The sequence below is a fragment of the Sus scrofa genome, chromosome 4 (genome assembly GCF_000003025.6).
Source record: "Sus scrofa isolate TJ Tabasco breed Duroc chromosome 4, Sscrofa11.1, whole genome shotgun sequence".
Classification (NCBI taxonomy): domain Eukaryota; kingdom Metazoa; phylum Chordata; class Mammalia; order Artiodactyla; family Suidae; genus Sus; species Sus scrofa.
The window spans coordinates 104,348,639-104,361,330 of record NC_010446.5 but is presented as its reverse complement, the minus strand read 5'-3'; the positions used below and the strand labels follow the sequence as shown (position 1 = coordinate 104,361,330).

Genomic DNA, 12,692 nt, shown 5'->3' with positions numbered 1-12,692 from the left:
CGGATGGGGGATTTAAAAAAAAATTGTGAGCGCAATGCAAGCAAATTAAAAAGAGCAGACGAACTTGGTAAGGTTTTAAATTTTAAAATATTTGCCTTGTTCTAAATTCATGCACTTCATGCAGCGAATGGCGAGACTTCTGTGTTTTCAGTTAACTGGTTTTCGATGGAATGTTTGGTATATTCTGTCTTAAGCCGGAGAGTAGCAGTGAGGTGCTGCGGGTACAGTGTTTGTTTCTACTGTATTCTCTGTAAGTAACACTGCCCTGAAAAGCTTTGTAAAAATTATTCGCTCACCACTTTGACCATCTTTTTCTGAAGATAACCATTGAGTCAAAATCCAGTAACATATTTGATGTGTTTTTACTGCTTATTGCTTTCCCTCCACATCGGGCCACCTTGAGACGCTGCAGCCACGTGGCAGCCCCTTGACACAAGAGCATCAGATTCTTCTCATCTTCCATTGGTTTTAGTAAATTCGAGTGTTTTTATGTGATGATACAAAAGAAAAACATATTGTTTCTCCTATGTGATTGTGTGGCAAGAGAAAATCTGGGTACTGCTTCGTGTCTTTTTTTCTGTGAACATGTTATATTTTTGGCGAGGTCATGTTTATCAGTTTTTATATTTGCGTTTCTCTCCCTTTGATATTCCGAGCTGAGTCATTCTTAACATTTACTCTTGCCTGCGTCTAAGACTTCTTAAGGTCATTTGCTTGGCAGCTGCATGCAGTAAATTGTCCTATTTCTTGTCGCAGGTCATCATGGTCACCGGCGATCATCCCATCACAGCCAAAGCCATTGCCAAAGGTGTGGGCATCATCTCGGAAGGCAATGAAACGGTCGAAGACATCGCTGCCCGCCTCAACATCCCAGTGAGCCAGGTGAACCCCAGGTAAGGCAGGGAGGTCGGAGTGCTGTTGTTGCCTTGCATGTCTGCATCGTGGTGGGTGGGCCTCTTCAGCTGGGTCGACACACAGTTCCTTCTGGGCCGGCTCTAAACAGAGATGCCTTTCTGGTGCCAGGAAGCAGAAGCAGCCTTGCTCCTAGGGAGGGTTTTCAATAAGAGCAAGTCACAGCAGCACGTAGGTGGTGCTGACTGCTCCAGGCACGTGACACAGTAACCGCGAAGGTGGGTATTATTCAGGGGAGCTGAGGCTGACCGTGAGGTCATACTCAGCGGCCTCCTTTCTGAGTTCACGCTGGGGACCACTAACACCTTGGCAGTTTTCACGGCCACACCAACAGAATAAAATGATCAGGGAACTCAGGCCAACAAGGAAGAAGTCTAGCAATAAACTAAAATAGATAGCTTGAGCCCACATTAGCTTTGTTTTTAATGTTTTGGTGTGGTTTGGGCCCATCCCCAGCGAGCCCTCCTTTGGGTTTGGTGTCTTTCATCAGCGCTGCCACTGTCTCAAACTTGGTACGTCAGCTCAGTGCATCTCATAAAGATGGGGAGAGGCAGATGACAGGCCTGCCCCACGGCTGCAATTAACATGTATGAAAATGCTTTGTAACCAGTAAGCCTGGCACAGATAATAGCTTGTACCTGACGGGGACAGTCCCCCCGCTTGGCGGTATCTGCACAGTGCTCCACATCGTGGGACAGCATCCCCCCTTGGTGATGAGCAGCATGCTGGGGAGGGGATGGCTGACCCTCTTTTCTGTTCCGAATTGTAGGGATGCCAAGGCCTGCGTGGTCCATGGAAGCGATCTGAAAGACATGACCTCGGAGCAGCTGGATGACATCTTGAAGTACCACACGGAGATCGTGTTTGCCCGGACGTCTCCTCAGCAGAAGCTCATCATTGTGGAAGGCTGCCAGAGACAGGTCAGCACACAGCCGGGCCCGGGCTCTTTCAGATGCTACTGAACTTGTTAAAAAAAAAAAAAAAAAAAAAGAGGCAATGCAACAAGGGTGGGAATATGACCCAGCTGCCCTCAGCCTCCAGGCACTCAGAGAACAGTGACGGGGTCACGGATGAGCACAGGCACGGACGCCACTGAGCAGGGCGGAGCCTCGGCCCTGGAGTAGCGGCGCAGGGTCCCAGCCATCTCTGCTGGAGATGCGAATGGCTGGGAGGTTCTCGTCCCATACTTTGACCTGGGCAGGGGCGCCTCAAGGAATGGGGCTCCCCAGAACGCCACTCCACCAAAGTCATGACTCTGAGTGGCCCTGGCGAGCAAGGGGGGGGAACAGATGTGTTACCGCTCCTGGATTCTGTTGTCAGTAGAGGCTCTGGTTCAGTAGAGGCTGTGCACGTTCCTGGCCGAGACAGTCCTGGCCCACGGAGGGGAGCAGTGGGAGGCGAGCGGGGGCGGCACCTCCGTTGTCCCCTCTCCGGGCACATGGCTCCTCACCCACACCCCTTCTGTTTCTGGCAGGGCGCCATCGTGGCCGTGACTGGCGACGGTGTCAATGACTCTCCCGCTCTGAAGAAGGCAGACATCGGGGTTGCCATGGGGATTGCTGGCTCGGACGTGTCCAAGCAAGCTGCTGACATGATCCTCCTGGATGACAACTTCGCCTCCATTGTGACGGGAGTAGAGGAAGGTGAGGGGGCGGCACAGCCTCCAGCTCTGTACCCCGCGGGGTTGTGTGCGGTGCCTGGTCCGTCCCCCTCAGTGCCACAGTGAACACAGTCTTGCTTTCCTAGGTCGTCTGATCTTTGATAACTTGAAGAAATCCATTGCCTACACCCTCACCAGTAACATTCCAGAGATCACCCCCTTCCTGATATTTATTATTGCGAACATTCCACTGCCCCTGGGCACCGTCACCATCCTCTGCATCGACTTGGGCACAGACATGGTGAGTGACTGTCCCAGCTTGCGCGCAGCAGTGGAAGGGGGTGGCGGTCACGCTCACTGCTGGGGTCCTGAGGCCGCCCTTAGAGAAGCGATTTTCAGTAGCAGTACCTGCAGCCTCAGCATCCAGGCATCAGTGTTACCATGTGTCCCCAAGACCACTGTCAACGCCTGGGTAGCAGAGAGACAGCTTCCCTTTTGTATGATTTTTGTCCCTTTTTAAAAGTGGGGCTTGTAATAGCATGTCCTAAAAAAACAGATTGTTTAAAGAAAGGAGGGCGGGACCTTTAGAAAAAAGGGCCACCACACCCACTCGCTGGTTCCTGCTCACTTCAGATCCCTTCTCGGCCCTTCCCAGGTTCCTGCCATCTCCCTGGCGTATGAGCAGGCGGAGAGCGACATCATGAAGAGGCAGCCCCGAAACCCCAAGACAGACAAACTCGTCAATGAGCGACTCATCAGCATGGCCTACGGACAGATAGGTGAGCGGCACCCTGGACGACCTCTGAGACTGTGTGTTGGGCAACTTAAATCTAGGATGTGCCATGACCTAGGGTGAAACTGTGGATTTTTTTTTTGAGATTCCTGGGGAAACACAATATCAGTTAGTAATTTGACTAGAGAGTTAGACTCTGCAGAGCTTGGAGGTTTGCCCGATAGGTCCCCACCAAACAGTGATTCTGCACCCCCCCCACCCGCAACGCTCCCCACCCCTACGGCTTGAGTTCTCTCCTGCCACGTGGAACATGACCAGCTAACAGATGGTCCGGGTGGTGGGCAGTGGACGTGTCCTTTGAGCCTACGTCCTCTGCCTGTAGGAGAACTGGAAGCCACCAGAAGCAGTTCGTTGGTGGGGGTTAATGGGTTGTATCATCACTGTGAACACGCGGGTAAAGTGGGACAGAACAGAACAGTGTGGAAACACAGCAAAGATTGCGTGACAGTTGCCAACAACAAAGTAATTGGCGGATGTCCAGAAAGACCTACTTTTGTGCAGAAGGAAGACTCTGTCCAGAGAGCGGGATGAAATCCCGCCCTGAGGAGTGGAGGGGGGTGTGGCTGGAATGGATCCAGGGAGAAGGGTCCTGAACGTGGGATCAGAAAGTGGCCCATTCCTCATTTCCACAGTAGCTCACACGGGTGTAAACAATCTGAGAGATGAGGGGGAAATGTTAAAATTTTTCAGAAATTAACAAGGAGGGCTACAGCTTTTCACCCCCAAAGGTCATGGCGTGATAGAGCAGATGATGGAGCAATAGCGAGCCGGGCCCGGCGCCCTCTCCCAAGCACCAGAATGGGGCTCACAGTAGTGCAAATGCACACAAGGAGTGTGCCCCAGGCCCTCTGTCTTATCAGTCACTGCCTGGGAGCTGTCACACCTCCCACCAGCCCCTCACGTTCCAGTTGTCTTTCCATTCTGTCAGGTATGATCCAGGCCCTGGGCGGCTTCTTCACTTACTTTGTGATCCTGGCTGAGAACGGCTTCCTCCCGATTCACCTGCTGGGCCTCCGGGTGAACTGGGATGACCGCTGGATCAACGACGTGGAGGACAGCTACGGGCAGCAGTGGGTGAGTGAGGGCCTCCCGCCTGACCAGCGCCGGCCGGAGCTCCTCGGGCCCCAGAGGACGGCGGCCTCCCGGGCAGAGCCAGGCTCACCCGTCTGCCTCGTGCCTTCCAGACCTACGAACAGAGGAAGATCGTGGAGTTCACCTGCCACACGGCCTTCTTTGTCAGCATCGTGGTGGTGCAGTGGGCCGACTTGGTCATCTGCAAGACCCGGAGGAATTCCGTCTTCCAGCAGGGGATGAAGTGAGTGGGGCCGTCCGGGGTCTGGCGAGGGCTAAACCCTTTGCACCAAGCCCAGCCCCTGACACCCGGGGCCGAGGTTCTAGAATCTGGTTTGGGGAGCACATGGAGGAAGCAACATGGAATTTTCTAGGTTTTTTTTTCACCTGGCCTCAGGTTCCTAAGGACAACGCATACCTGAGGCTGTTTCGTACACAGTATTAGATTATACACTTCTCTTTGCATTTCATAACCTTCTCCCCACCCCTTGCTTTTAGGAACAAAATCTTGATCTTTGGCCTCTTCGAAGAGACGGCCCTGGCTGCTTTCCTCTCCTACTGCCCCGGAATGGGCGTGGCCCTGAGGATGTACCCCCTCAAGTGAGTCCCTCCTCCTCAGCTCCAGCAACTGGGGAACAGTGCATGGAGCTCTGCCTCCGGTGACACGCAGTGGTGGCTGTTATTTCGGTGACGTGTACAAGAACTCCTCTGGATGGGAACATGGGGAGAGGCCGACTGTTGGTGACACAAGACTAGCAAATCCAGAGCCTCCTGGTGATGGTGGCCAGTACCTAGGGTTTGACCTTGACAGGGCCAGCCGGGCTCCGCTCCTCGGGCCGCCCACCTGCCAGCTACGCTGAGCCCTCAGGTTCTCCAGCCACAGCCCCGTTGTCTTGAGACCAGCTGGGAGTGTCCTGGAATTTGGGGACACGGGTTCAAATCCAGATTTGCTTACCCTGTCACCATTGCTGGGCCTCTGAATCTTCTGCTCTCGAAGGAAGGCAGAGGAGCAGCAGGTCTGAGGGCCTCTTCCTTGTCCATCCTGGGTGGTGGTAGCAGATCCTGGGTAGAGTTAATCAGAGGAAGCCAACCACTGGTTTTAAACAAACAGCGCATGACTTGGCGCTTCTGACAGACTTGAATTTTCACACAGAGGATTTACCACCAAGTGCAGTAGCATTCTGAAGCCTTGAGTATGTCTGGGGTACCTGCAAATGGGTTGAGATTGCAACCTAATAAAAATTGGGGGGCCCTAGGAGTCAAGCTTTTGACCTAAACCATCATCCCCACCCCAGACCCTTCTGGACTCTCTCAACCAGCCTGTTGCCCTCACCTCCTCTCACTGATCTCCTCCCGTTGGTTTCCTCGACCTCCTGTCTGTGGTACAAGAGTAGCCTGGCATCCAGGGCCTCGTCCCTGTGCCAGCCTGTCTTCCCAGCCTTCTACCCATCCGGGCTTACGTTAGAGACCTCAGTACTCCCCTGCCTGCATATTTGGGGTGGCTGTTCCCTGCCACCCCATCTGGCCCAATAAGTCTTCCAAGATTGGCTTCCACGGGGCTTGTCCCCGTGTGCAGCGGCACCCCTTCTTTGGCACTGTTGTCACCTCTGCCCCCCACAGATTATAATCGCAAGGCATGACCACAGCATAGATTATGATCACGAAGCATGGACGCCGTGTCCTTTCTGACATTGTATTCCCGCCCCCCGCAGAGCTGGCACCGAACAGGGGCGAGCCTTGTCCAAGCTGAATTCTGTCACCTCGGGCCATTAAGAGGCAGCCAGGAGGATCAGAGCTCTCTTAAAAAAAAAAAAAAAAAAAGTCGGAAAATCTCGCAACAGTCTGGGGCCGCAGGACATCTCTTGCTGTGACCAGAGAACCTGGTCCCAAGAGGGTCTAGCCAGTGTGGAGGGTGCCTGAGTTACTCTGGTGCCCAAGTCACAAGAGGTCATTGTCTAACAGTTGTGCAGGACACACAGGACAGGACAGGAGGAGATGCCAGATCTCTGCCCTGGACCAGCCTTCCTCGCGTGGCGGCTGTGGGGGGCTGGTAGTCGGCAAAGCAGCCTCGGTGGGAAGCTGCCCCAGGCACCTGTCTCCAGGCCAGGGACAGGCAGCCACCCCGGGGCCCCAGGGGCCTCGGATCTCTGCTAGGGCTCAGCTTCTTCATTCCCCAGCTCTGAGGCCCAATGCACACCTGACTGTCCCAAATTCAAGGGGTGATTGAACTGGTGGTGACCCACCCTGGCAGTTCTTTATCTTCAAATGCCGGGACAACAGACAGATGATGTGAGCTTCTTAAATACTTTAGAAAAGGAAGAAGAAAAGTGGCCAGTTGCTCTAGGACTGTCAAAAGAAAAAAAAAAATTGTTTAAAAATCTAAGCTTACCTACAAACCAGTTGTCCTGGAAACTCACTGAAAATGGGCCGTCCACTCAGTACTTCGCCGTCACTGTCATTGGCATCTCCTTCCAGGCTGAGCAGTTCGTTGCTGATGTGCAGTCTCTCTCCCATCCCCTGAACCTGTGTGCACGTATAACTCGGCTCCTGCTTTTCTCCCCAGACCTACCTGGTGGTTCTGTGCCTTCCCCTACTCGCTCCTCATCTTCGTCTATGACGAAGTCAGGAAGCTCATCATCAGGCGACGCCCTGGCGGTGAGTACAGGCCTTTTTAGGTGGGGGTGGAGGGAGGGCTGTGGGTGGACTAGCTTCTGCTTGGACGAGTCTGGACCCCTCAGCAGCCGGTCTGCTTGACTAAGGCCCTCGGAAACCAGCTGTGAGCGGAGCCCAGTCCCAGCGCATCCTCAGGCTGGCGATCTCGGCTGCGGTTTCAGAGCTGAGCAAAGGCAAACCCAATAGGAGGCAGTGGAAACTTGGTCAGAAATCCACACCATTTCTCCAGTTAACACGTGTACTCTTAAAAACAAATAAATACGATCGAGGGCCCCGTATTGAATTTGAATTAAGCACCCCCCACCTCACTCCCCACTGTCTTTGTTCCCCTGACGTCCAGTTTCCTCTCGCGCTGCCCCCTGCAGACGAGGGAGGCTGACCGTAGCTTCTCTCTCTCTCTCTCTCTCCGCTGCCCACAGGCTGGGTGGAGAAGGAAACCTACTACTAGACCCCCTCCTGCACGCCGTGGAGCATCACGCCACATACTCCGCCCCCGCCCCCACCCCCCCTTTGTGTACTTCAGTCTCGGAATTCGGAATTCTACCCTGGTAGGAAAGCACCGAAGCATGTGGGGAAGCGAGATGTCCCGGAATGAAGCATGTAGCTATATGGGGGGGAGGGGGGAGGGCTGCCTGAGAAACATCCGTCTGTGGGAACGACCGCGGGGAAGGTTTTTATGTGCCTTTTTGTTTTTGTAAAAAGGAAAACTCGGAAAGACTGAAAGAATACATTTTATATCTGGATTTTTACAAATAAAGATGGCTATTATAATGGAATTCGTCTGGTGCCCTCCTCACGCCTGGGGTCCAGACGTCTGGGTGGGCTGGGTCAGGAGCAGGGAGGGTCCCAGCGCATGCGCCCTGGGCTCGCCACGTCACCGGGGAACTTGTTAGCACTGCCAGCCCCTGGGCACCCACGCAGAGGCTAACCAGCCGCCTGTGGACTAAGTCTCGAGGTGACTCTGACGCACACTCGGGTTGGAAAAACCACAAAATATGTAGACACTTTCTGCCCATGCCCTTGGAAGTCTGAGGAGCCGAGCTTACCTGCTCCATTCTCCCGTGGGCTGCTGCGGGTCCTGTGGCTGAAATGCCCCCATCACGGACGTACCTGTCAGGGATTTTCAAGCCGTCAGAGGCGGCCCTCCTCTTCCCATCCTCGTCCCAGCCCCACCTGTGCCCTCAAATCAACACCACCACCATCCTCAAGCATCTCTAGACCAAGCTTGTCTGAGAAACGGAAGCCTGTGGACATAGTGGGATCTGTGTGCACATCCCAGCGTGCTTCTCTCCACAAAACTTGTTCTAATTTGGCATCAGCTAGCTCTCTTTTAGAAAGTGGTTCTGTGCTAGAAGATACTTAAGAAAAAAACAAGTGAACGAGATCTGTTTACATCAGAGTCAAGTCAAAGAACACCGCCTTCCTGCTTCCAAAGAGGTGGATGGAGTAAACGGCCCCTCAGCGCTGGCCTGAGTGCTGCTTACCCATACATCAAGACCATCCAGGCTTCGTGCAGACATAATAAGTAGGGGGGGGGGTCCTTATTTCTAGCTCCAATCATCATGATCTGCCAGGTGATCAGAGACTGGGTTCAAGTTGGTTTTACTTCTCTGAAAAGCTTAGTGCATTGTTCACCCTTCTGTGCTGCTCACTGGTAAGTTGTGTAGACAGGAAGGGAACAGGTGATTCCCAGACACTCACCGGGCATTGCCCCAGCCTATCCCTCTAGGGGAACTGGGAGGGCAGGGTGGTCTCTGCCTTCTTAGTCCAATCCGCCAGCTCTTTCTCGGGACGTTTCTTCCAGAATGGCCTCTATACCTGCAGGCAAATCATTTTTAAAGAAAGTGGTTTGTTCAGACCAACATAAGGAGCCAGGATAAAGCTAAGAGCTAAGATCCCAGGCCCAGAGGGCAGGGAGACAGTGGATACTGGGGCCCCCTGAGGACGGCGGTTCAGGGCACCCATGGTGCCGTGTGCTTACACTGGCACGGCCTTGTCGGAGGCATGCCCTCCCCTCCCCTCCTCCCCACACGCCTGTCTTCTGGCTCCCCTGGACCGCTGCCCAGTGAACGCACTAATGAAGGTCATGGGTATTCCCTGTCTTCAAGGCATGTGAAGCAGCCTGGGAGTGTAGACGTGAGGTGACCCCGGCCAGCTTCCTGGCCAGCGCTCCTCAGCCACCCTGGACTTGGGGTGGATGGGGGGTAGGGTAGAGCAGGACGAGGACAGGCCAGAACCCCGCCCTCTTTCCGCCAGACTATCTCTGCCTTTTTCTGTTCCACAGTCCTTTGAATAAAAACTTTCCCAGCCAAACGTTTGATCTACAGGCCTCAGATAAGGGACAGGAAACCTGGCCCCAAGCCAAGCCTGAAGGGCCAGATCTTTCCAAGCTTCCTCCAGGCAGCAAGTTTCTGGGCCTCCTTTCACCCTTTGAGACTCAAACTCTGACGTCAGCCTGTCAGTGGGGGCTAAAACTTGCTCCAGAAGGGAAACAGCTCCTATAGACTGACCCCAGCCCCCGTCTGCCCCAACACATCACCACCTGAGCCCTCCGGACCCAGCCCAGGCACCTCTTGAGCCCTGACCGCATGTGCCCTGGGCCACCTCATTATCTCAGCTCTTGCCTTTCAGTGTCCTTACTGGTTGCTGGTGTCTTTAGCCATCGCCTTCCTTTCAGGGACAGGCTCTTAAGAGCAGGAACCATCTTCTTGCCTCTGCTCGCTCACCGCCTGTCATCCCTGCACCACCTCCTGCTGGCTCCCATTAGCACTGGTCCACCTCAACTGTCCTGGTGGCGGTCACCACTGTTTGTTCATCCACTGGACACCCCCCAAGTCCTCCCCCGGCCTCTCCAGCACCTGTGATTCCATCACACGCTTCCTGATCACAGCCATCTTACCTTTCCATTGTCACCTCTGCCCATTCCTTACCCTGTACCTCATCTTCACCTGCCCCTGGGCTGCTAGTTTCCTCGGAGAGGTCCCCACCCCTCTCCTGACTCATATTCAGCCTGGGGTCTCACAATCAACCACCTACGTGATGCGTTGCAACTCTCCAGGCTGGTCCCCCCTCCTGAGCCCCAGTCCTGTAAATCCGGTTGTCGCCTTGACATCTGTATTTGTTCAGAAAGAGCACAGCACACTGTAGTCTCAGCCCCAGTGACAAACCTGAGTTTGAGCTCCCTCAAAAGCGACCTGCTGTAGGCGATGACATCTGTCACCCTGCTTCCCACTTCAGAACCCTGGAAGTCACCGAGGCACCTCGCTCTGACTTTGCTGCTGCCTCATTACCCCACCCATCACCAAATCCCCAACATCTGCTGGTTCCAGTGTGTGGCTGAGAACACGGGCTTTGTGTCATAAAAGCCTGGACACAGTGGCCCTGTCACCGACTGGCCATGGGCACAGAATTTAGTTTTGTGTTTTTGTTTTTGTCTTTTTGCCTTTTCTAGGGCCCCTCCTGCAGCATATGGAGGTTCCCAGGCTAGGGGTCTAATTGGTGCTATAATTGCTGGCCTACACCAGAGCCACAGCAACACAGGACCCGAGCCGCATCTGTGATCTACACCACAAGCTCACGGTAACACCGGATCCTTAACCCACTGAGCGAGGCCAGGGATTGAACCCACAACCTCACAGTTCCTAGTTGGATTTGTTAACCACTGAGCCACGACGGGAACGCCCCAGAATTTAGTCTCTTTGTGCTTCACTTACTCTAGAATAAAGGTGGGGTTTCAGAGTTGTTAAAAGGATTATGTGAGCTCACACGAAGGGATCAGCACCACAGCTGGTGCTATATACACCTTTTCCTCTGCCACCACTGCCCTTCCCTTCGGGCCATCTGCAACAGCCTCCTGGGCGCTCTCCTTCTCCTCCACCTTCCTCTCAAGCAGTGGCCCTCAGAGCGTCACCTCTAGACCGGCATCACCTGGAAACTTGATAAAAACATGCATTCTGGGAGTTCCCGTCGTGGCGCAGTGGTTAACGAATCCGACTAGGAACCATGAGGTTGCGGGTTCGGTCCCTGCCCTTGCTCAGTGGGTTAAGGATCCGGCATTGCCGTGAGCTGTGGTGTAGGTCGCAGACGCGGCTCGGATCCCACGTTGCTGAGGCTCTGGCGTAGGCCAGGGGGCTACAGCTCCGATTCAACCCCTAGCCTGGGAACCTCCATATGCCGCAGGAGCAGCCCAAGAAATAGCAAAAAGACAACAACAACAAAAAAAAAAAAACAAAAAACAAACAAACAAAAAAAACATGCATTCTGATTCAGACCTGCTGAATCAGAAACTCTGGGGAGGGAAGGGAGAACCAGCCATCTGTTTGGATACACCTTACAGGTGATTCTGACGTGTGTCAAAACCTGCACACCAAAGCTCTACCCCTTCCTCCAAGCTCCACTTGGCTGCCTCTCACCATTCATGTCTTCACCCTTGACCTTGGCACACAAACCCTTCTCTGCCCAGCCCTTCAAACCCCTAGGCTGTTGTAACATGTTCCACACTGCTTCCCCTGCCATCCTACAAGTCAGTCCCCTTGGCATCCCTCTTCCAACCCAACCGTGGCCCAACCTGTATTCTCTTGGTGAATCAACTCTCCTTTCCAGGTACCATTCAGGCCTTGCTCCTTGGGAAAGGTTCAGTGCCCCCCCCCCCCCAGGCCTCTGCTTCTTGGCTTGGCTCCTTCCCAGGGAACTAGAGTTCCTGAGTACAAGGTCCAGGCCATACCCTCCCTGACATCTGGCATAGTCAGAGCTTCCGCAATGACTGAATGAATGAACGAATACTCATTATCACACTTGTTTGTAACATTTCACCCTCACCTTGAGTTTGTTTTTGGATCAGCCCTGACATGACCCAGAGGAAATGCGTGCCTAGGCTTGCCAGCAATCTATGAGTTAGGGCCTCTCTCCATCTCTCAGGCCTCTGAAATTGGAAATCAAGGATTATTAAGAACGAATCAGGGATTATTAAGAACGAATTAGGACGGCAAGACATGGACTGGGAGCCTAAGGCAAGTGACCCAGAAGGCAGAGAAGGTGAGGAGATTAACACAGAGACACAGAGAGAGTCATACCCTTGAACCAGCCTGGGCTCCAGAGGTTTCGAATCCCTGTCCTGGGCCTGAAATGATTGCACAAGAAACCCTACCCTCCAACTGGGTTGGAATCTCCTATTAGCACCTGTATTAAGTAGTATCTGCTTCTTCATAGAACTCACAATTCTATTACTCAATTAGATAATAAATTTAATATCCACTTTTGCCTGCTAACCTACAAGCTCCATGAGGTCCAAGACCTGGTCTGTTCTTTTCAATTTTATCTCTGATGCTCAGTTTGGTGCCTTAAGAGGAGAAGCTGCCACTTAGCACGGTGGCCAACCCTCCCCATTTAAAGAGAAGGGTAGGTTCGGCTCAAGATGATGATGTAGGAAGATCCTGAATCCACTTCCTCCCACAGGCATGCTGAACCTACAGCTCTATATGGAAATTCCAATTTCCTCTGGGAAAAAAACCTCCAACCTAGCTAAGCAACGCCTACACACCAGGCAAACAAGAAAAAACACACATGGAAGCAGGTAAGAAAGCCTGGGACACAGTCTTGCCATAATGTAATGACCTCCAATCAGGAGGGATCCATAACCCAGAG

General features: G+C 53.4%; 1 protein-coding gene and 1 long non-coding RNA gene across 3 annotated transcripts in view; one reads left to right on the top strand and one right to left on the bottom strand.

Moving 5' to 3' along the window:
• The window catches only part of ATP1A1 (ATPase Na+/K+ transporting subunit alpha 1), a 30,816-nt gene extending 22,991 nt beyond the window's left edge, over positions 1–7,825 (top strand). Inside the window, exons 14-23 of one of the 2 annotated variants that reach the window (XM_021088717.1) lie at positions 757–893; positions 1,682–1,832; positions 2,387–2,555; positions 2,659–2,813; positions 3,168–3,291; positions 4,234–4,379; positions 4,490–4,620; positions 4,875–4,976; positions 6,940–7,031; positions 7,469–7,825. In XM_021088717.1, the coding sequence (XP_020944376.1) occupies positions 757–893; positions 1,682–1,832; positions 2,387–2,555; positions 2,659–2,813; positions 3,168–3,291; positions 4,234–4,379; positions 4,490–4,620; positions 4,875–4,976; positions 6,940–7,031; positions 7,469–7,497 (1,236 nt within the window). In that variant the 3' untranslated portion in view covers positions 7,498–7,825. 2 annotated transcript variants of the gene reach the window in all.
• LOC110260338 overlaps positions 7,548–12,692 on the bottom strand; it is a 94,947-nt gene continuing 89,802 nt past the window's right edge. Inside the window, exons 4-5 of the long non-coding RNA XR_002343472.1 lie at positions 8,751–8,867; positions 7,548–8,159 (exon numbers count right to left, since the gene is read on the bottom strand). This is a non-coding gene — a long non-coding RNA (uncharacterized LOC110260338). The remainder of the gene's footprint in view (positions 8,160–8,750; positions 8,868–12,692) is intronic.